The following is a 23,825-nucleotide window of genomic DNA, read 5'->3' as shown; positions in this document are numbered from 1 at the left end:
TCCTATTTTTCAATTTTTTTACCATTTTCATTTGACTTCTTTTCTAAACATTGATACTCATGATAAAAGAAGAAAGAACCACAAACTAAAAAAAGAAAGGGTATTATTACTATACATGCCTAGAGCTTGGTGATGGATGAGGAGGCCAGTTTCATTTCCATCCAACATCGGCTCCAGCATTAGGTATTGAGCAATCGAATTCTCTGGTATCTTGAACCTCAAAATCCCTAATAACAACAACCAATCGATCAGAAACGACATCCAAAATCCAAAATAAATAAAACAGAGAAATAAAGAAAGAACCACATAACAAATCAAGCAATCACTCTACCAAAAAAAAACAAATCAAGCAATCAACAAACCTGTGAAGATATGTATGGTCGGCGTAAGCAATCATCATCGTCACTCTAAAAATTTTCTGATTTCTCTCTCCTTTTCATTAAATGGGAGATGGTGTAATCTGAGTTTGAGCTTTGCTGATGTGTTACGTGGATATTTCCCATGGAGGAGTTGAAGAAATTGGGTTCTCTCTATCATCCAAAATGGCTAAAGGAACAAAAAAAAATAAAAAAGGTTGCACAAAGAATAGAATGAGAAAACAGCAGGAACTCCACGACATCAGAAATGCTTACAGAATTAAGTATCACACTGTGCTTACTTTTAATTGTGTCCGCTTCTTGTTCGTTCACTCTTTGTTTTTGTGGAAGTTTCTCCTCCTGATCATTTGATCTTCTCTCCATCGATGAAGATGTTTGGTATGTGAGATATCTTGCTCCAATCTTCTCCTATCCCCTTTTGGCAACGTTCTTTCAAGGCAGGACACCTCATGATCGTCAACTCTTGGAGTGTAGCGAGATGCTGCAACTCCCCATCAGGTATTGATTCGATCTCGGAACAGGTTCGAATATCCAGAATCTGAAGTGATGCTAGTTTCCCTAATCCTTGAGGTAAAAACGAGTAAGGTGATTGTCTCACACGCAGCAACTTGAGGTTAGGGAGAAACATTTGGTCATTTATTGTTAATTCGATTGAAAATGAACCTGCGTCTTCTTTTAAAATCAACTCCTCAATGTGTAGAGAAGGAAGATGTGAGGGTGAAGATGGCATCGAAGACAAGTTGCATGAAACTGAACCTGCGTTGTCTTCTTCTAAAATCAACTGAAAAAGATCATGTGAGGATGGAGATGGCATCCAAGTCAAGTTTGGACAGTTCCATATGAACAATTTCCTTAGGAGGGTAGCCTGGGTAAGGTGTTGTGGAAATGTACTTAACTTGGGCAATTCCATAAGAACAAGATATTGGAGACACGGCATAAAGATGAAGTCTTTCCCATCTTCTTCTTGTATTCTCATATCCCACTTTTCCAAATTCCTCATCTCACCCAACAAAAATACTTTCAACTTTGGGAATATAATTGTGTGATCAACCCCATCACCACCACCGCCACTTCTTTTTCTTGTAGGACCAACATCATCAATTCCAAAAAACTCAGCACCCATGAATCTCACCATATCCATTCCACCTATAACAAGGGTTTCAAGGGATGGCAATTTCCCCAGAGTTGGCGGCAATTGCTTACACTTGCAGCACCAATACACTTCCAAGAAAACCAGATTGGAGAAAATCATGAAGTTTGCATGTCTATCCATCCATTCGGGGAAAAAAGCACCAGGGTAGTCTCTAATTATTAGTTTCTCAAGGTTTGGATGTGGTTCGAGACTTTCTAGCACATCCTCCATGCTCATCAACAAACCTTCACCTGTAAATAAACGTAGTGAATCTATGGGGAAGCGTAATCTTTCAATCCGTCTCCCAATCCCTTTGAGGGTAAGGTATCTTTTCACTCTCGCACCTAACAAACGTAGTGAATCTATGGGGCCGTCTTCTCCACTGACTGGGGAGCGTTGTTGTTGTTGTTCTTCTTCTTCTTCTTCTTCTTCCAAGTATTCTGCTTCTTCATCAATGACTTCATCATCAACTAGCGAAACACCGGTATATTGATCAAAATAGAAATACAGAGCACGAAGGTGTTGCTTATTCTTCAAGCATGCCATCTTAGCCTCATTTCCATTTACCACTCTTCCCAAGCCTACTATACGTAGAGAATCTTTGAGGAAATTGAGATCTTTTAGTTCTCCAATCTTACATCCACCACTCTCCACCCCACCAATAATGAAGTTTGACAAACCACGCAATCTGCTTAATCTCCCAATTCCTTGGGGTAAATAGCTTAGTTGCCGACATTCGGTTAGATTAAGATCCATCAAATTGACTAATTCCCCAATACCCTTCGGCAGTTCACAAAGATTGCTACAACGGTAAAGGCATAATGCTTGCAAATTGTATAGATTAGTCACTGTTTTAGGTAATTCCTTAAACCTTGCCTTGGACAAGTCAAGGTACCTTAGATGTACCAATTTCTCTATCTCCTTTGGAAGCTCTTCAAGATAAGTACCATCCAAATCTAGAGTCCTTAGACACTTTAAGTGACTAAATAAGTCAGAAGAAACCTTAGGAATGTGTCCATAGATTTTAAGAGTGCGCAGATTCTTTGCCTTGTAGAGGAAAGAAGGAATTGTGCTTACCTCTTCTTCTTCTTCTATTAATAGATATAAATGACGGGCTCTATTAAAGTTGAATTCCTTAACACTAGCACTACTACTACTAGTATCCTCCTTAATCGTTAGAGTAAAACATTCGTCCTCTACAAAAAATTTTGCAAAATCATGAATAAGATCATGCATTTGGCAATATTCTCGTATGCCTCTTGATTTTGTAACATCTTTTTGAAAGAATGAACGCATAACCAAATTATTAAAATACTCATCACCTACTGCAATGAAATCCTCACTGTTTGTTGCCAAATTATTGTCACTAAGAAGGCCTTGTGCCATCCATTGTCGGATTATACCTCGGTTGTAAATATCATAACCTCTCGGGATGAGAGAACAAAATGCAAAGCATTGTTTCAAACGAGAGGACAAATCGTTATAGCTTAGTAACAGAGCCGGCAAGACCGATCGATCAACGCTTGATACAACCTTCCATATATCACTTTCCAACATATATTGCCAATCATGTTTTGACTTTTTAAAACGCAAAAGACTTCCTAAAGTCTTTGCTGAAAGAGGCAATCCATTACACTTCTTTGTGAGTTTCATCCCAATTTCTTCCAATTTCTCACACTCTTCTTCTTGCCTTCCAGCAAAGGCATAATGTCTGAATAATGACCAACAAGCTTCATCAGACAATGTCCTTAACCTATGGACATATGTGGTACACATTATATCTGCAACCCTCTCGTTGCGTGTGGTGACAATAATTTTGCTTCCTTGAAAACCCTGTTTGAGAGAAAGCCACAATGGATCCCACTCCATACGATCCTCAATCCAAATATCATCTAGCACGAGTAGGAAATGTTTTCCATCAACACAACTAGTCAGTTGACGATGCACATTTTCCCATGTAAGATTATTTTCACCACTTTGGGAAACAAAATTAGTGTTACCACCACCGATTTCTTTGATAATATTCATGGCAACCTTCATTTTATCAAAAGATTTAGACACACATATCCAAATTCTCTTATTAAAATGGTTCTTCACCTTATCATCACTGAAGACAAGTTGGGCAAGTGTGGTTTTTCCCATACCACCCATGCCCACAATGGAGATGATGATGGGGATTAATCCAGAAACCACAACTTCTTGATGGCTGCCTTCACTCACCAACTTGCTTATTATGATATCTTTATCCATGTCACGACCAAATACCTCTGAGACATCAACCAAGGAGCTAGTTTCTAGTCTCCTTTTTGACTCTCTCTCTATAATTTCATCATTTCTAGTAGTAGTTTCAGTAAAACCGAACTTATCTTTCTCACTTGCAATCTCATCTAGTCTTTCTTTTATATCCTTTATCCTATGACCAATATCATAGCTCAAACCGATTCGCTTGAAATGAAAGCAAGAAGAAAACAAGTTGCTGGGGCATACCTTCTTAATGCTCCGGCTGATGCGAGCATCATCATCATCGTCTATTTGTGAAGAGGAGGAGGATTTGATCCTGAGAATTTGAGTGGTCCACTTATCTAAAACATCATCAATGTCATAAGCTACATCTTTCAGATCTTGTAACCAAAGCCGAACTGAATCTGAATCTGAATCATCCATAAATTGCCTCTTTTCAGCATCCCTTAGCACAGCCTGGATTTTCATTAAAGTACTGGAGAGCTTCTCGATGTCCTTTTTCACACCCACCACCAGTCTTACCTCTTGTTCAATCTCGTTTTGAACAATGGTGGCCAATGCCCGAATGACATTAGAAACAAGAGCATCAACCATTGTTGGTAATGATCATATAGCCAAAGATTGGAAGTAAGAGCTATAGAGGCCAAGACAACTGTATCTGTAAAGACATGTGAGCTCCAGGAAGTCACATTTATCTTCATCTCGATCATTACCCTTCGATAAAACTTTAGTGGAATTCTTTTTTCTTTTTTTGGTAAAGACTTTAGTGGAATTCAGTGGATGGAAACGAGTAGAAGATCAAATCAATTAAAGGAAAATATTCCCCATTGCAGTGAACTACCGACCTATAAAAAATACAGTTAATTCCAAATGCCCCCCTGAAAATGGCCAATGGTTGCCTCCCTGAACTTTCACTAATGCAATGTGCCCCCTGCTTTCCAAACTAAGTACCAATATAATCCTTGCCGTTAGTCTGAGACGTTATGTTATAACGGATCCCAATTTTTGAATATTAATGGATCATTCTACCCCTTGATAGGATAAAATGACCAAAATGACCTTACCTGGAAAAAAAAAAAGCAACAAAAAAAAACTGCAACTCTATCTCCCCCAAATCGTTAGGGTTTGGGGAAGATGAGTTCTTGAATCAGAACTGAAGAATGGAAGTGGTGGTACTCATCCCTAAAAACTCCCCTTTTTTCTCTCCTCAACTTTGCTGCCTCTCTGTGTATCTCTTTTTAATATACTCTTTCCCAAAATTTTGTTTTCTGTTCTATTATCGTTGGAGGTGAGGAGAAAATCCAAAATCTGCTGCTATGACGATCTGCTGAGACCATCTTCAACACCCATCGACGACCTGCGATGACCTGCGACGATGAGGGCGCTTTTTTCTCAATCAAATTAGATTTTAGGGTTCGAATCTGAGATTTCTGATTCTGATTTTATAGTCTACAAATTACCGAAGCTGCAAAGTAGTGAAGATAATGATGGGAAAACAGAGTTTTCGTTTTCGTTCTTCATTGCTTAGAATCCTCCAGATGCTCTACTCTCCTACAAAAATTTAGAATTTAGAGAATCAAAATAACGAAGTGGGAGTAAGAAATGGGTTAAGAAAAGATTAAAGTGTGGATGGGCGATAGGTTAGGTTAAATGGTGCACAAGGAATGGGTTTGTGGCTGGGCGAAAGGTGATTGCAGGGGTAAGGGGCTGGACTTGGGTACAGCGGTGGTGCAAGCACAAAGGCACAAGTCAGATTTCTATTTCTGCTCATATTTGTTCAATCTCTCACCTAAAAGCTTCGTCACAAACCCTAGATCAGCTCTCAATCCCTCTCCTAAACGTTGATAGGAACGTCAAAGAATTCATAGAAAAAACAATTTTAGATTCTAAGTGGCATTCAATCGAACGGGTTCTCCAAATCTCACTCCGTCTGTGATCTCTAATGCCCTTTCTAAGCTCTGCGGATCGCACAACGATCGTACATTTGGTGCGCATTTGATTCGAAAGCCTTCAAACACAGCAGATATGGTGCTTCCTCTGGTGAAGCTCGGGACCCTCGCCCTGAAGACACTGTTCAAACCAATCGCCGGTAGATTTAAGAAAGAGGCCGGATTGCATCTCAGGTAAGGTCATTTTGGTCATTTTGGTCATTTTATCCTATCAAGGGTAGAATGGTCCATTGATATTCAAAAATTGGGATCCGTTATAAGATAATGTCTCAGACTAACGGAAGGGACTATATTGGTACTTAGTTTAGAAAGTAGGGGGCATGTTGCATTAGTGAAAGTTCAAGGGGCCAACCGTACGTTTGGCCATTTTTAGAGGGGCATTTGGAATTAACCCTAAAAAATATCCCATTGCATTGCAGACCCACCATGAATTATTTTTAGCACAACTTTTGTGCTTAGCCCAGCCCATCCCAGCACAAATACAAATACAAAACAAACAAAAAAAAAAAAAAAAAAAAAAAAAGAGGGAGGGGGGAGGGGAAATGTTTCAGTTGCTTGGAATTTCTTATGGTCAAAACAGCCAAACTAAATTCTGATCTTTCTGTATGTCCCAGAAAATCATTAAAGCTATGGCTGACTGCAGGAACACTTATCGGACCATTTACCATTTAATCCAGAATTGGTGTTGTATGAAAAACTTTAGCAGATACCAATACAATATGCTACGTCTACAAGCAAAGCTGAATATGATTCACAATGGAGATCTCTCAAAAACATCTCAAACGATAGCAAGAACTCTCACCCAGAAACTCTAACTCGAAAATCTCCAAATCTCACTTGTTTCTCTTGCTTACACAACAAGATGGATAAACATATAAATACTCCTCCAAGGAGGTCGATTAAAACCAAGCTTTATACGATCATCACAGACCTCTTTAAAAAAATCTCATTTGGATCACCACAAAAAATGTCAGAGCGGGTCAATCTTTGAACCTTCTCTGTCTGTGATTACTTGTTCTTCCAAACTTCAATTAAAGTCCTCTTTAATCCCCAAGTGGAGAACAACATTGTATTCCACATCTGTTGGCATTGGCATCTTGTATGCAGGGACATTCCTATATATAGACCACCTCAAGCTCTACTCTGTTATATGATCCAGGGATGAATCACATAAGACTCATATAAATAGCAAAATCTTATGGTCAGTTATGTGTAATACCTTTGGCATTAAAGCATCTTCTACAACATTATTGCTAACAATTCCTCTTCTTTTCTGCCTAGCATATCCTCCTCTGTAGTGTATGGATAGATACGGATTAAATTAAACCGTAAAAGTTGATTGTTGTGTCAAAAAGCAAAGAAAATACCTTTGGAGAAGTTGAGGGTACATATGGAGAAGCTGAGAATACATGCATCCATTTTTTTTTTCCTCCACTGTTCCACTCACCTCCCTTTGGCACCATTATCATCATCTTATTCTTCTTCTCTTAAACTGAAGCTGTTATCCATTTCAGTAACCCTAAATCAGTAATCCATTCTAACTTCACAACAATGGATCTCAAGAGCCCCAAGTACTCGCAAGCTTAATCTAAGGGTGTCAATTGGTTTGGTTCTGAATTTTTGTTTTTTTTTTTTTGTTTTTTTGAGGGTTTTGATTTGGTTCAGGACACACTATGTACAAATTGAAATTGAATAATTTTCATAACTTCAAACTAAAATTTATCTAAATCAATTTTTCGGTTTTATCTGATTTCTGCTCTGTTTCATTGGATTCATATACACTATTTGATCATTCGATTCAAATTCAATTTAAGAAGACAACCTCATAAAGATACAGTCTCACAATATCAAATGTAGTCGTACCCTTCAATTTTTTTACATAGTTCAACAAAGAAACCCATATAGGTAATTTCAAGCAATCCAACAAAGAGACATGATAGTAGGATTTAGTATGGTTTAGATCCGGTTCAGGTTCAATTCATACAGGATACACTTTGGCTCCGTTTGGTTGCAAGGGGAATTAAAGGGAAGAGAAGTGAAGTTGTCATACTTAAAAAAGAAATTTTTGTAATCATTATCCCATGTGATAATGTCACGAAGTTCAAATCATTTCATATTTGGTTATTAAATTCCATTTTACTTTGCATCCAATTCCCTTTGGTTTTTCGTACCAAAAAAAAAAAAATCCCTTTGATTTAAAATGTAAAATAAAATATTACATGTAAAATGTATCATTACTAAATATGGTAAGAAATTTAAGTAGTTTATACAATAGCATGGGGTGATGAATACAAAAGTTTCTTTTTTAGGTTTAAAAATTTTCCCTTCCCTTCCCTTCCCTTTGATTCCCCTTGCAACCAAATGGAGCATTTATTCAATTTTGTAAAACCGAGGATTTTTATCCTATTACAGGAAATCACCCATTACTAATGTGAATACATAGAGAAATATCGCGTTGCAGGCCCACCATGAATTGATTTTAACACAACTTTGTGCGAGACAGACAACCCATCCTCTCTAACGTAATGGGCCGACGTGACTAGGCGACATTGAAATATGTCTAAATTGTAATGTCAAGTGTTAATCAAAGCTTTGTCTTTTTCGGAAAAAAAATCCTCTTTAATTTCCTAAAATGCAGTGCATAGTTCGGGGCCGAGAGCTCAACATGCATGTGGAAGATGTTCTATCCAACGGGGTTGAGAGCTCGACGTTGAAATATGTCTAGATTGTAATGTCAAGTGTTAATGAAAGCTTTGTCTTTTTCGGACAAAAAAATCCTCTTCGATTCCCTGAAATGTAAAGCACAGTTTGGGGTTGAGAGCTCGACATTGAAATATGTCTAGATTGTAATGTCGAGTGTTAATGAAAGCTTTGTCTTTTTCGGGGAAAAAAAAATCCTCTTCAATTCCTTGAAATGCAGAGCACGGAATCGAAATGCAAAGCCTAGTTTAGGGCTGAGAGCTCGACACGTGAAAGATGTTCTATCCAATGGTTCTGAGCTCGAGAAGAAAGAAAAATAAAAAACGGGGTCAATCGAACTTGGCACTGTACTGTTGGATTGAATATCTTACACGTGCCGAACTCTCAGTCCCGAACTGCACCGCTTAGCACTTTTAGGGAATTGTTGAGGATTTCAATCCATCTTTTTCCTACTTTGTAATAGCACCAAAGTCCACACTTAGGCTATGATTGTGGGAGAAGGTGCATTGGTGATGTGATACATACCCGTTTGTCTATGGTAAATATCCTATGGCAAGAGATTGCCGTCCAGTCGCATGGCCCCTACATCAGCACAGGGTCAATGAGAACACGTGTAGGGGGCATCAACATAAATGAAAATTTTTATTTAACAAGGGTGTTTTGGTAATTTTGTATACTTTGTGTCTGAATGCAAGGGCCATAGTTCTTTTCCCTATATTTTATAATAAAGAGAGAAAATTTAAAAAAAATCACCATCTTTATCCCATGTAATTAATTTGGTTTGATCTTGATCGTGATAGGTTAAAACGCAAAAAAAAAAAATCTTCTACAAGGTAAAGGACCAATCGTGGCGGTGTAGACATGATGTACCATTCGATTAGATTATGGAGGGATTAAAATCCTCTGCAGTGCATTGTAGTCCAGGCTTGAGAGTTTGACACATGGAAGATGCTTCATTCAACAGTGCAAACTCGATTGACCCAGTTTTTTTTTTGTTTTTTCTTCTTGAACTCGACCATTAGATTAGGAGTGAATACTATCTGTGATGCATTATGATGTGTCTACATGTAGGATGGTTATTGTCAATCAGTGGATTCATCTCTTATTAATATTTGATTGCGGTCTCAAATGCATCACTAATATGATCTGTAAAATGCACAAATTTTAAAAATCAGGGTAAGTCCAGTCCAAACTAACCCAATCAGGGTCAAACAGGGCCACGCTGGGTTGGATTGGGGAACTGGGGTTGGGCTAGGCCAGGGTTGAGCTAAGGAGACCTAAAGTTGGGCTACGGTTTTAAAATACCTAGTCCAACACTCCAACCTGGTTACGGTTTTAAAAGTTGGGTTACGGTTTTAAAAAACCTGGTTAGAACACTCAACTCTTTTCGTCTTCAAGACTTCAACCTACTCAGGTGCTCTGCTGGAGCTGCTACTGCTACTGCTACCCCGTCTGAGTTTTAAGTTTTTGATTTCGATTCTCGACTTGAATAGAAACAGAGCATCTCATCGTCTGAGGTAACCTCTTCTGCGGTGCTGCCCCTTCCGATTTTTTGTTTTTCCCTTTTTAATCTGCTGAACCTGTTCTATGTGATTTCCCAAGGATAGGGTTTGTTGTTGTATGATTTTTTGTTTTATAGTCTGCTGATGATGCATATGCCTCCATTGTCGCCATGCGTTTAACCTAATAGTTTGTTTCATTAAGCCACATTTTCTTTCTGTGTTTCTTGGGTTCCTCTTCTTTATAATAAATAGTGCATACCTTTCTTCTTTGCATTCGTAGATGACAGACAGAGACCGTCTAAGTAGGATGAGGAGTGACGATGATGATCCATCATTAGTGTTACCTGAAGATTTGTTGATCAAAGTGTTTTCATGGCTCCCCGTGAAGTCCCTCCTCAGGTTCAAGTGCCTAAGTAAACGATGGCTTGATATCATATCCAGTGATTCTCATTTCATTCACCTCCACTCTCAACAATCCAAGTCCAAACCACCTATTCTTTTTTTCTCATCCAGTGTACCTCCAGAGGTGGAAAATGATAAGGATAAAGACAAACCTATTTTTCTCCAATCCTCCACGGACATGGAAGGGAATTTGTTAAGCACATTCGAGATTAGTAGGAGGAGTGCTAATAGGCGCCCCTACATGTTGCCTACCCGTTTCGATCTGGTTTGTTTCATATGCAATTTTAGACTCAATGTTTGCAATCCTAGTACACATGAACTCATAACATTGCCACCACTTGTGTCTGCTGAATGGAATAACTACGGTTTTGGATATGTTGAGTCTACGGACGAGTATAAGATAGTTCATTTGATTGCTCCTTTCTTTGATGCTGACCTAGAGGAATATGATCCCAATCTCCCAACAAAATGTACAGTTTTCACCTTGGGGATGGCAGAGGACTCTCCTTCTTCTTATGCTTCTCCTTGGGCTTGGAAATCTATAGGAAATTCCCCCTATAATGTTGAGCATCATCAATGTCCGGCTTTTGTGGACGGAGCTCTTCATTGGCTGATCAACCTCAGGCGCCACCCCGAGCTTATGATCGATATCGAAAAGACAATCTTGGTATTCAACTTGGAGACTGAAGAATTTAGAATAGTCCCACGTCCCAGAGGGTGTTCTGATCTTACAAATCTCCATTTGGTGGAGTTGAGAGAGCTACTCTGCCTTTCATGTGTTGATGAAGGTGATCACAAAATGGACATATGGATGCTGAAAGACTACCACATTGAAACTCGTACGTTTACATGGGTAAAAGAGTATAGTATTGATCTAAATTCCTTGGCGGATACTCCATACCGTAGTCCTTATTGGAGCTATGTTCCTAGGGACATACAGGATGACGGAGATAAAGTGCTTATTGAGACGTCGGATGGAATATCATTCTATTACCATCTTCAAACTGCAAGTTTTACTGGATTTATTTGCAAGAAATGGAGACGTTCATACTTCAGTTTCTATACGGAGAGCTTGCGCTCACTAAGATATGTACTACAGGTACTGTACCTAGCTCTACTTATTTGTTGCTGATCATCATTAACATTTGGGCAGGTCTAGAATATATATATATATATATATATATTTATAGTCTTACTTATGCTTTAAAATATAAATTGATGCAGAAAAGATTCAATTTTGATCAAATTGCTGAAATTACTCACTCCCAATCACGGGAGTTGGCATACATGGATGACCCACCAGTCTATGTAGTGCGTGTTTTTGCACTTTTTGGCACTCCAGATGAAAGTAGTTCTTATGGGGGATATCTGACAGATTTTAGAGGTGGTTTTGTTGCTATCGAAGGGAAGAGACTAGTTGCAGGAGATGGCATTGAAGCAGAAGCAAAAGCCATTCTTTGTGGGCTGCAATTAGCTCGTGGGCAAGGTATCAAGCGCATTGCTTTGGTTTCTAATGCAAAGGAGCTAGTTGATGCTATTAATACTGGAGAAAGGCAAAGTTTTCAAAGGCTGGAAAAGATTCTTACCAAGATTATTCATCTTCTTTCTAAATTCAAATGGGGTCAAATATTCCATGATCGAAGATTGTCTGCTCAAGTGGCTTGCCAACTTGCTTGTCAGGCTATGAAAATGATTGAAATAGGTTTTCATGAAACAGAACCACCCAATTGGTTCATAGATGGGTGAACCACCTAGTTGTGTGGCTTGTAGAATTTTATAGTACGTATTTTTCATTTAGTTCATTAGCCTCTTTCTCTTTAAATGCAGTATCTTCTTAGTGTGTGCAAATCTTCAATAGAATGTTGCTTTGATGTAAATGTACAGTACTCATTGATTTTGATTCTTCTCATCCTGGCAGTGCTGATAGAACACATTTAAAGAGAAAATTAGATCTTCAGTTTCCATACTGTTATAAATTCTTGTTTGGAGGTGGTAATGTCTTAGTTTACTGTGATGAGTTGCTGCAGGCTCAAAATCCGAAGATTTTTTTCCCCCATTTTTTTGTGGGGCATGACTGGTAAACCAAAGGTTGGAAGTGTATTTTGGAAAAGCTTTTATTTGAGTTATCTGATTATATTAACCAGGAAACTGAACAATATTAGTAAACTTCGTGATGCAATGCCTCCTTCAAGTTCTTGGAACTTCTTCTTGGTGAGAAATATCATACACAAGAAACTAAGTAGAATGAATATGAAATTAACGGCTTTTTCACCAACTAATATCTCAAAATGTACTAGGCTGGTATGTAAAAGCATCTGTCAGCAATTCAATGTAGCATTATACATCCAAAGGCCCATTCAGTAGTTGGAAAGAATGATGGCCTTCTGTTGTACACTATTGTGAAATTGCAGAATTGGCAGGGAAGGAACCCCCTAGAATGCTCTGGTGTAGGACTTCAGAACATAGTGAGCTCAAACCAATATAACTTGCCACTGTATTTGTACTAAACTGAAACGAACAATCATCATGGGAAAGAAAAAGAGAACCCACATGATGCCTCTAAACATTTACACTCGGATGAAGGATGTGGTTTTTTGTCTGAGTTTCAAATTTCAACTGTATTCCACAAGTTCTGTTCTGCAAGTGTTTGTGAAGACAAAATCACTTGAAAAGATTCTTCCATTGTCACTTTAACTACACAAAACTTACCTGTTTGTACTTTCTTCCCTGCTCCTTGTGACATTAAGAGCCTTAACTTGTAGAGATAAAATAAAGTGTGGAAATAATTTGAAATGCCTTTGCTTGGATTTGTTAAGAATATTCTTATACTTGTTTAGATATAAAGCATCAATAATTCAGCTTCATGAAACTATTTCATTGGGGATCATGGAGTCAGAGACTCTGTCAATAGCCTTTTTTGCCTGAAAATAAGCAGAGGGAGAAGGCAATTAGATAAACAAGATTTGAATAAAAGCTGGGAATGTACTGAAGAAGAAAGAATTCCTTACTTCCCCCTCCCAATTAGACCGGAAGGTAACGATTAAAAGAGCTAACACTTGCACACACAGCGCACATATAATACCAAACCAGAGTCCCTGTTAGCCATATTTTCAGTAAACAACATGTGAGAACCAGTCCAATTTATCCCAACAGTTTTTACACAAGGACTAGAGCTAGATAACTGGGAAAGAAGAAAAAAAATTCTCACCTTTCCTCCAATATGGAGGACAAAAGCTAATACAATAGCAGAAGGAATGCCCACTAGGTAATAAGCTCCTAAATTGATGAAAGCGCCAATCTTCTGCCAACCACATCCTCTTGCCGTGCCTAATTGTTAATGATGAAATACTTACAGATTACTTAATGACTATATAATTCAATATTTGTTTATGAAGCTATTAATGTTGATAACAGTAATGTAATAGAAATTAACAGACCTGAAAGCACACATTGGATTCCATCCAAGAAGTTGGACAGTGCGAGCACTGGCATCATGTTTGCCACATATTTTGCTACTTCGTTTTCATTGCTATAAGCAAAACCCCAAACTCTACGCAATAAGATCATGGTCATGCCTACTAGAATGCCCTCAGTAATGGCCATGACTAACACAACCAGTACTGCTAAACGTGCAACTTGAGGATTCCCGGCACCCAATTCATTTGAAACTCGTGTACTGACAAAGAAACGATAAAATTTCATAAAAATATTCAATGAATAGAGGTCATTACTAAGGGAGACTCATTTTGCTCAACTCACCTTACAGATCCGCCAAGTCCAAAAGAGATCATCCAAACCAAAGCAGATGTGTTGAGGCTGGGGATATGATTAGAAGCAAGCAACTAAATATTAGCATCAAATACAAACTGATGGTGGCTGCATTTGCTTATATTGAGAACACAAGTAGAGTGAAGATCAGTTGTCAGGCACACAATCAAACGTATATATCATCCATATTTTGGACAACCAAGTAGCTATTGCAGGCCTTGTTTTTAAAACAGATAAAGAGAAATTTCAAAGCAAAGGTTTGCCATGAACCTGGTTCTCACCTGATTGACAGAACTGATGTCTCTAGCTTTGGATTTGGAAGAAGACCAGATAGGAGAACCATCAGCTCAAACGACCACATTTCTAAGCTGTCGAAAACATTAATACAAACAGATTTAGGATCATCATTATGAATATATACATATATTCACAGATTTGTGATAGATGAGAATATAATTTTGCATTACCAAACCATAACAGCTGAGGGGATTGCAAGCCTTAAAAATTTGAGGACACCATGCAATGCTTCCTTTGAGAAACCTGTCCAAGTGTTCTTACAGGCAGGAGAGAACTTGACATATAGAGCCAACAATATGACATTTATCCAATAAGAGATGGAATTTGCCAATGCAGCTCCTATGTTACCCAGGCCAGATTGGAACACCAAAATCCAACAGAGAAATATATGTAGTAGAGCTGTAATTCCTGAGCTTATCATCATTGGAAAGACAATGTTTTGTGTTTGTAAGAATCTGACATGACATTGGAGAAGACCATATGCAAAAAGGCTTGGGATCATGAAACGAGCATAAACTCCAGCTTCTGCTGCTATCTCTGGATCTTGTCCAACAGCCAAAAGAATAGGCCCTGTGTTTGCCCAGATAAAAGCAACTGGAATGCTAACAAGTAATAGCACAAACATGGCCCTCTGCATATGTATGCCAAGCATATGATACTGTTTTGCTCCATAGGACTGACCACAGAGTGTATCCAATGCACTTCCCATTCCCATCTATTCAAACACAAAAAAGAAAACCAGACTTTAATCATACAAATAATCACTTAAAGAGCATCAACTGACTTGGACAACCAACTCCCCCTCCCTTTTCTGAAGGATCAGATTTTGAATCTCTGTTAAAGATGTCAATTAAAAACAGAGCAAATGAACACAAGAGTTCTGATAGTTTGAGACTTGAAAACTAATAGAAACACTATAATCAAAAAGTGAAGTATATAGAAACCTATTACTGAGAAAACTCGAAGGAACCCACATACCATTAAGCTAAATCCAGTCACGGACGCGAAGGAAGTGGCCATGGAAGCACCAGAAAGAGCTAACTCTCCAAGATGACCAACAAACATGACAGAGATAAGCTGTAAACAGAACTGCAAGAGACTAACAGATATCATTGGTCCGGCTAACCACAACTGCTTCTTCACTTCTACAATGATGTTTGATCTGCTGCATGGACCCTTATCCACACTCTTCAATTCAAAACCATTTTCTTCAGAAAGGTGAATGAGAGGTGAAGTGAGACTCTGTCTTTGATCTTCTCTATCCATTTTTTTTTTCCTCTCCTACCTTCAATGCTTCTCCTCCTCTCGACTCTTGTAGCAGGAGAGGTGAATGAGGTGACGGCCAAGAGTAATATAAACTATTCAATCTCAAGGTAATTGGGTTGGTCAAATGAAGCTCGGCGAAGGTGGCAGCCATGACAGAGACAGGCGGAGAAGAAGAGACGTAAGTAAGCAGAATTAATGAACGCCGCGACAAACTGTTCTGCAGCCGATTTGATGTGGAAGCGTTGAAATCAGAGGCAGCCACGCAAGAATGATGGATGGAATTGATTCGTTTGAATGTCGAACCTTTTTAATACAAAAAAAGACTGATTCGAGAGGATCTGTGTCTGTTAAACTCTTCCCTTTGATTCCTCATGTTTGACTAAAGTATGAGGAACCCAACTACCCCAGTGACAAAGGAAGTGGGGAAGTAGCCTCGAAGGGAAGGGTAGGTAAGGAAGAAAATCATTTTTTCATTAAAAAAAATAATGTCATATCCGTGTAATATTTGTATTAATTGTCGATCCTTATCAATTAGTTACTAATCGACATAGTTATTAAGGCGGGAAGGCGACCATGACGTTTTAGAGGGTCAAAATTTAAGGCAACACCGCCATGACGGCAAGGCGCCCGCCATGGCATCCAAGGCGAGCAAGGATCCTTGACGACGCCTTGATAACTATGCTAATCGATCACGGTATATGAATCAAATGATACAATCTATCGGATACCAAATTTTAAAACCGTGGTAAGAACAAATTGAAAAGCAGCTGCCATGGCCATAGCAGAGGGGTCGTCGCTTGGCAATATGGGCAGTCTGCTTGATAGTCAAATTTGGATTTAGCTCGTCTCCAGGGAGCCCAGCACACCCAGGGTGCTGCCAGCCGTTGGGCTGTATCACAGACATCCCTAGGTGTGCGCCGAGATGTGTGCGGCACAATTCAACCGCTGGATGCCCCCTGACAACACCTTGGGCGCTGGGCTACCTGGAGATGATCCTGATATGTCAAATTTGGTGTACAAAACTACAAATAGACCACATGGTTTCTTATTTCACCAATAAAAATTTAGCTCATTTTAAAAGAGGGAAATGCTTTCCTAGCTTTCCCACAGGGTCAAGGAGCTGTAATTCTCTCCACATGTAGATATGTTGAAGTTTAGATTTTCAAAACTTCTTTTGTGGAGACTCAAGATAGAATTTGTAGAAAACCAAGATGATGCTCATAGTATGAACTGTAGCATGGAGAAGATCAAAAGACTTTGACTAGGATACCACTATTAATTCTAGGCCACTTTTGAGTGGGACTAGGCTGTTGGGATGAAAAGTGGCAAAACTAGCTGGTGCTCGGTTCCTTCTTGCCTTAGTTCAAGTGGATCTAATGGGCTTGGACCCAAATTCGGGCTGACCTCCTTAAGGGCTGCACTTGTGCATGTACTTGGACTTGGATTTTATCATTTTGAACTGCATCACCTTGATTGTTCCAAAACCTCCTATGACTATGAGTGAAGGAAAACTGCCTCCTTTTTTTCAAGTCACGAGTAAAAAGAATTAATTGGAAAGTGTTTTATCATTATCAGTATGCCTTTCTCAAAAACTGTCATTGTCTTGCTTGTTGTTTACCAAAAAAAAAATGTTTTGCTTACTGTTGTTCAAATAAATGTATAATAACAAGATTTTACCCTCATTGAAAGAAAAACTATGTTATACTAAAGGGCAAAAAAGTAAAATTACAATTTCCTTGTCATATACTTAGATTACAACAAGATGTTCCCTTTAAATTATGAGAAAAGGATGTACAATATTCTCGAACTTTCTCTCTCCTCCCTAACCATGTGGGCCCATGTATATGAATCGTCAACTCCTCTGCATTCATTGACTTGGTGTGGAACGTACCAATACATTTAGGCTCTTGTTTGCATAATTTCATGAATTGAGTTACAAGCAATAGAATAAATTTCTTGTTTGGGGGTTGTAGTTTACTGTGATATGATGTTGTAGGCTTGTAAACCCTAATGGGGCATGACTGGTAAACCAAAGTTTGGAAGTGTATTTTGGAAACTCAATATATACTAAGCTTTTATTTGAGTTATCTAATTATACTAATCAGGCAACTGAACAATATTCGTCAGCTTCATGATGTAATGCCTCATTAAGTTCTTGGAACTTCTTCCTGATGAGAGATATCATATACAAGAAACTAACTAGAATGAATATGAAATTAATGGATTTTTCATTTATTAGTATCTCAAAATTTACTAGGCAGGTATGTAAAAGCATCTGTCAGCAACTTAATGTAGCATTATCCACCCAAAGGCCTGGCCTTCTGTTGAACAATATTGTGAACTTGCAGAATAAACAGAGAAGGAACCCTCTGGAGTGCTCTGGTATAGGACTGCAGAAAATAGTGAGTTCAAACTGAAATAACTTGCCAGTGTTGTTGTACTAAACTGAGAGGAACAATCATCATGGGAAAGAAAAAGAGAACCCACATGATGCCTCTAAATATTTACACTCAGATGAATGATGTGGTTTTTTGGCTAAATTCAGCAAGTTCTGTTCTGCAAGTGTTTTGTGAAGACAGAATCACTTAAGAGATTCTTCAATCCTCACTTTAACTACACAAATCTGTAAAAAACTTACCTGCACAGTACTTTCTTCATCGACTCCTTAGACATTAAAATAAAGTGTTAAACTACTTTGAAATGCCTTGCTTGGATCTATTAAGAATATTTTTATACTTCTTTAGACATGAAGCATCAATAATTCAGCTTCATGAAACCATATCATTGGGGATCATGGAGTTAGAGACTCTGTCAGTTGCCTTTTTTGCCTGAAAATAAGCAGAGTGAAAAGGCAGTTAGATAAACAAGTTTTGAATATAAGCTGGGAATGAACTGAAGAAGAAAGAATTCCTTACTTCCCCCTCCCAATTAGACCGGAAGGTAACGATTAAAAGAGCTAACACTTGCACACAGAGCGCACATATAATACCAAACCAGAGTCCCTGTTAGCCATATTTTCAATATTTTCAGTAGACAACAATACATGAGAACCAGTCCAATTCATCCCAACAGTTTTGACACAAGGACTCAAGCTAGTTGAAAGGGAAAGAAGAATATAAATTCTCACCTTTCCTCCAATATGGAGTACAAAAGCTAATAAAATAGCAGAAGGAATTCCCACAAGGTAATAAGCTCCTAAATTGATGAAAGCACCAATCTTCTGCCAACCACATCCCCTTGCTGTGCCTAAGTGTTAATGAAGAAATACTTACAGATTACTTAATGACTGTATAATGCAATATTTGTTTGTGAAGCTATTAATGAGTAATATAATAGAAATTAACAGACCTGAAAGCACACATTGCATTCCATCCAAGAAGTTGGATAGAGCAAGCACTGGCATCATGTTTGCCACATATTTTGCTACTTCCTCTTCATTGCTATAAGCAAACCCCCAAACTCTACGCAATAAGATCAAGACCATGCCTACTAGAATTCCCTCAGTAATAGCCATGACTAACACAACCAGTACTGCTAAACGTGCAGCTTGAGGATGCCCAGCACCCAATTCATTGGAAACCCGTGTACTGAGAAGGAAAAGATAAAATGTCATAGTATTCGATGAATAAAGATAGGACACTCGTTTTGCTCAACTCACCTTACAGATCCGCTAAGTCCAAACGGGATCATCCAAACCAATCCGGCTGTGTTGAGGCTGGGGATATGAATGCCCATTACAAACAAACAACTAAATATTAGCTTCAAGAACTGATGGTGGCTGCAGTTGCTTATGTTAAGAAAACAAGTAGATTGAAAAAACAGTTATAGAGGTATCAAGCACAAAATTTACACACAAATATTAACCATATTATGGGAAACCAAATAGCTTTGGCAGGGTTTATTTTTTAAACAGATTAAAGAAAATTTCCAGAGAAAAGGTTTGCATGAACCTGGTTCTCACCTGATTGACAGAACTGATGTTTCTAGCTTTGGATTTGGAAGAAGACCAGATAGGAGAACCATCAGCTCAAATGACCACATTTCCAAGCTGTTGCAAATGATGATACAATCAGCTCAAATGACACATGTTTACAGTGGGAAAGAAAAAGAGAATTGTGATACATATGATTTTGATTTACCAAACCATAACAGCCGAGGGAACTGCGAGCCTTAAAAAGTTGAGGACGCCATGCAATGCTTCCTTTGAGAAACCGGTCCAAGTGTTCTTGCAGGAAGGAGAGAACTTGACATAGACAGCCAACAATAGGACATTCATCCAATAAGAGATGGAATTTGCCAATGCAGCTCCTATGTTACCCAGGCCAGATTTAAACACTAAAATCCAACAGAAAAAGAAATGTAGCAGAACTGTAACTCCTGAGCTTATCATCATCGGAAAGACAATATTTTGTGTTTGTAAGAATCTGACATGACATTGGAGAAGACCATATGCAAAAAGACTTGGGATCATGAAACGAGCATAAACTCCAGCTTCTGCTGCTATGTCTGGATCTTGTCCAACAGCCAAAAGAATAGGCCCTGTGTTTGCCCAGATAAAAGCAAGGGGAATGCTAACAAGTATTAGCACAAACATGGCCCTCTGCATATGTATGCCAAGCATATGATACTGTTTTGCTCCATAGGACTGACCACAGAATGTATCCAATGCACTTCCCATTCCCATCTGTTCAACATTGAAAAAATAATAATAAAAATAAGAAGAGCAGGAACTGATTTGAACAGCCAACCTGCTAAAGATCTGTGTTAAAGATTTCAATTAAGAGAAGGCACACAAATTCAATCAAAGAAACTGAATTCCCTATTATTTTAGTCAAATAGAATTATGAACACAGAGAGAGCTGCAAGTAAGATGTTCTTGCTTGTGTAGGAGATATATCTAGGAATGGGCAGGAGAGTTGTCATTGTATATTCTTATATAGTATCTGCAAATTGATATAAAAGGAAATTGATGAAGTATATGTTTGCAGTAGATCGCAGAGGTGTCCATGGTACTAACTTAAAGACACATCCTTTGCCACCAAAACTCTCTCAAGGAGCTTTCTAGCTTCAAACTTTTTCACCTATGTGGTGAACAGATTCTCAGTCTTACAGAATGCAAAGAGAGAATGCTAAGAACACAGTAAAAAGAACAAGGATTTTCTGCAGAATTTCAGTGAAAAAGAACTGAACAAAGTTTTAGTATTTGACCAATACGCCAAAAGCTTCAGATCTGCTCGGCTTTCACTCTACTCAAGGTAGCCATTTCCCTGACTCCAATCTGGGACGTGGTGCCCGACTGATACCAAATGTTAGGTACTTAACTGATACGCCAAAAACTCTAGAGCTGATGGAACGCATTAAATCAAGATCTTTAACTTATCCCATACTAAGCTGGCGCTAGCACCCATTAGGCAAACAAGCCTATATAATAAGAAAAGATTGGGGAAAGACTCATTGCATCGATAAATTAAGAAGCCTATTCCCCAGTTCAGTATGATGAGACAGAACAAAGGAACACAGAGTTCTGATGATATGTATAGAAATCTATTATAGAGAAAACTAGGAGGAACCCACATACCAGTAAGCTAAATCCAGTCACAGTTGCGAAGGAAGTGGCCATTGAAGCACCAGAGAGAGCTAACTCTCCAAGATGACCCACATACATAACAGAGATAACCTGTAAACAGTACTGCAAGAGACTAACAGATATTAGAGGTCCGGCTAACCACAATTGCTTCTTCACTTCTGCAATGATGTTTGATTTGCTGAATGGACCCTTAGCCACACTCTTCAATTCAAAACTATTTTCTTCAGAAAAGTGAATAAGAGGTGAAGTGAGACTCGATCTTTGCTCTTCTCTATCCATTTTTTCTTCTCTTCCAGCTTCAGTCCTCCTTCTCTCGATTCTTGTAGTAGGAGAGACAAATGAGGAGAAGGATGAGAGTATTATGAACCATTCAATCTCAACTCCTCAAGGCACGTGGGTTGGCCAAATGAAGCTCGGCAAAGCAGACCGCCATGACAGTGAGAGAAGGAGAGGAAGAGACGTAAGTAAGTAATTAAGCATAATTAATGAACACCACGACAAACTGTTTTTGCAACAAATTTGTTTTTTTTGTTGGAATCTTTTTAGTACAGAAAAAGACTGATTAGAGAGCATGAGTGAGTGGATGATCCTTGACGTTATTTTTAACTTTATTTCTGTTCTTATCTTCCAATTCCAACGGCAGGCCTTGTAATCTTGTAACTTTAATTACCATTTGTTTCTCCATGAGGCCATCCATGATTCCTTCTCTTTGACTAAGTTGGACGAACTCATACTCACCTCCACTTGAGGAAGAACAAAACGGAAAAGTAGCCACCATGGATGATTTGTTTTTGACTTTTTAATCTAATCTTGGCAAGATGATGTTCTACTTGATACCCAAATTTGGTTTACAGGTCAGAGTTTAGGTTTAATTAAAACCCTGGAATCATTATCTGGATTGGTCACGGTCGATTCTGATTCATATCGATTTGGATCGATTCAGATCAGCCTTAGAATCGGTATATTCTAGGCATCTAGAATTTTTCTACATAGGATTAGGTAGGATCAGGATCAGCCGAATTTTTATCCTGTCTGGTTCTCTGTTGTCCAGTTCCTCTCATAGGGAGGCGGAAATGATGACTTAACATCACTCAGACAGTATGTTCGGGCAGGAGGGTAGGTCGTCATTTCCGGGCCCCTATGAGAGGAACCGGACAACTGTATTGGATAGGGAACCAGAGACGATAATGGTCCGGATCGGCCTTGGCCAATCGGTCAATTTGATTCTTAAAATTCTGATTCAGGTACATCACCTAGTTTTATAGACACCTATAAAATTTAGAACATCTTAAATTAGGAAGATGTTTTCTGTCCAAGAGCATGGTCTACTCCAGTGCTCCTTGGGTTTCTTGCTCTCCTTCCGCAATAGGGGTAGATATGTCATTTCAAAGGGGGAGGAGAAAGAGATACATGGGAGCACTGGAATAGGCCACACTCCCTGACATAAAACATTTATTCCTTTTAAATTATGGTTGATACACATTTCTTTCAAATTCTTTATCCTCGATCATGTGAGCCCATGTATGAGAATCATGAGGCATCTTATATGCTAATTTTTTTTTTTGGTGGAAATCTTATATGCTCATTGACTTGGCGTGGAAGATGTCATGACTTGTTGGCGTTAATTCCTCCTCAACATAAATCCTACGTAGAGATAAAAACTAAGGTGAAAAAAATAAATTAAAAAATCAAAGATAAGAGAAAAAATATGAAGTAATGAAAATACATGAAGAACAATGCGTAACAAATTGATTATATGATTGAGTTTGACCACCACCACCACTAAGTTTTACCTATAGCTAATCCAAGATGAATCCTTCCTACCCATATGGCTGGAAAATGCCATGTCACATGCCACATGGCAAGAATTGGATGAGTTAAGTTGTATTGCATCCTACTAACATTTTCTAAATTTGTTCTCATCTCTTGTTTTTCCAACCAATATTAAGATTTTTATTTTTATTTTTGGTCTAAACATAATTCCCCAATAACCATCAAGTCCCCAATACAACCTTACAAACAAGCTAAGGGTGGCAATTTAATTTTCAAATATATTTAATTTCCCATTAAAGAAAATAAAAAAAAACCAAATGTGCATTTATATAACTGATTTTTTTTTTTTTAAATATTCCATTCTATGGTGAGAGTATGAGACTATTGAGGAACCCTTTTTTGGTGTAAGGTAGAACAAAGTGATCCTTTATTAGGAAACAAGTTACTTTCACATAAGCAAGCCTATTTTCGTCATTTTACCTAGTTTTACCATATGGAAGGGAGATGTGGCGATTCCAGTCATTGGACAGATTTATTTACTTAAACCATTGACTAATTTTGAAATCAAATTCAATTATAGACCACCCTTTTATGGACCCCATTCCCTTCTACCTTCCATTGTTCATATTTGTTTTTGCCTTTGGTGTAAAAATGTCTTCTACTTTCCATTGGTCGTATTCTTATGTGAATCGTGCACCGCACCATTTGCTGAAAGCTATTTTAATTTTTCATTTACCAATAATAGTCATAGGACTCATAGCTCACGTCAAATAATTACCACAAAAAAATGTCAAATAATCTGTAACCTTTTTTATTTTTTGCCCTCTTCGT

The 23,825-nt window shown here is 38.3% G+C and overlaps 4 protein-coding genes across 5 annotated transcripts; 1 reads left to right on the top strand and 3 right to left on the bottom strand.

Moving 5' to 3' along the window:
• Nucleotides 1–720: 720 nt before the first annotated feature.
• LOC122645408 (putative disease resistance protein RGA1) lies at nt 721–4,344 on the bottom strand. The gene has a single exon (XM_043838715.1). The coding sequence runs from the start codon at nt 4,342–4,344 to the stop codon at nt 721–723; it is 3,624 nt and encodes a 1,207-aa protein (XP_043694650.1).
• A 2,362-nt stretch (nt 4,345–6,706) lies between these two features.
• Nucleotides 6,707–12,124, top strand: LOC122645883. Its single transcript, XM_043839284.1, has 3 exons — nt 6,707–6,713; nt 11,210–11,402; nt 11,528–12,124. The coding sequence occupies exon 3, from the start codon at nt 11,591–11,593 to the stop codon at nt 12,047–12,049; it is 459 nt and encodes a 152-aa protein (XP_043695219.1). The 5' UTR covers nt 6,707–6,713; nt 11,210–11,402; nt 11,528–11,590; the 3' UTR covers nt 12,050–12,124.
• Nucleotides 12,125–13,082: 958 nt separating this feature from the next.
• LOC122645875 (protein DETOXIFICATION 16-like) lies at nt 13,083–15,683 on the bottom strand. Its single transcript, XM_043839272.1, has 8 exons — nt 15,347–15,683; nt 14,539–15,083; nt 14,353–14,439; nt 14,063–14,119; nt 13,741–13,979; nt 13,512–13,630; nt 13,312–13,398; nt 13,083–13,224 (listed from the first exon to the last, which is right to left on the bottom strand). Exons 1-8 carry the CDS (start codon nt 15,632–15,634, stop codon nt 13,165–13,167), a joined length of 1,482 nt encoding a protein of 493 aa, XP_043695207.1. The 5' UTR covers nt 15,635–15,683; the 3' UTR covers nt 13,083–13,164.
• Nucleotides 15,684–18,334: 2,651 nt separating this feature from the next.
• LOC122645874 (protein DETOXIFICATION 16-like) lies at nt 18,335–21,606 on the bottom strand. Of its 2 annotated transcripts, XM_043839270.1 has the most exons (8): nt 21,213–21,601; nt 19,774–20,318; nt 19,596–19,682; nt 19,293–19,349; nt 18,983–19,221; nt 18,762–18,880; nt 18,550–18,636; nt 18,335–18,462 (listed from the first exon to the last, which is right to left on the bottom strand). In XM_043839270.1, exons 1-8 carry the CDS (start codon nt 21,498–21,500, stop codon nt 18,403–18,405), a joined length of 1,482 nt encoding a protein of 493 aa, XP_043695205.1. In that variant the 5' UTR covers nt 21,501–21,601; the 3' UTR covers nt 18,335–18,402. The 2 variants fall into 2 exon arrangements, with proteins under 2 accessions (XP_043695205.1, XP_043695206.1); XM_043839271.1 differs by lacking the exon at nt 18,550–18,636 and having other exon boundaries at nt 21,213–21,606.
• Between the last annotated feature and the right edge of the window lie 2,219 nt (nt 21,607–23,825).

The sequence above is a fragment of the Telopea speciosissima genome, chromosome 11 (genome assembly GCF_018873765.1).
Source record: "Telopea speciosissima isolate NSW1024214 ecotype Mountain lineage chromosome 11, Tspe_v1, whole genome shotgun sequence".
In the NCBI taxonomy this organism is placed as follows: Eukaryota; Viridiplantae; Streptophyta; class Magnoliopsida; order Proteales; family Proteaceae; genus Telopea; species Telopea speciosissima.
The sequence above is the reverse complement of the archived record's forward strand: the minus strand, read 5'-3'. Positions and strand labels throughout refer to the sequence as shown.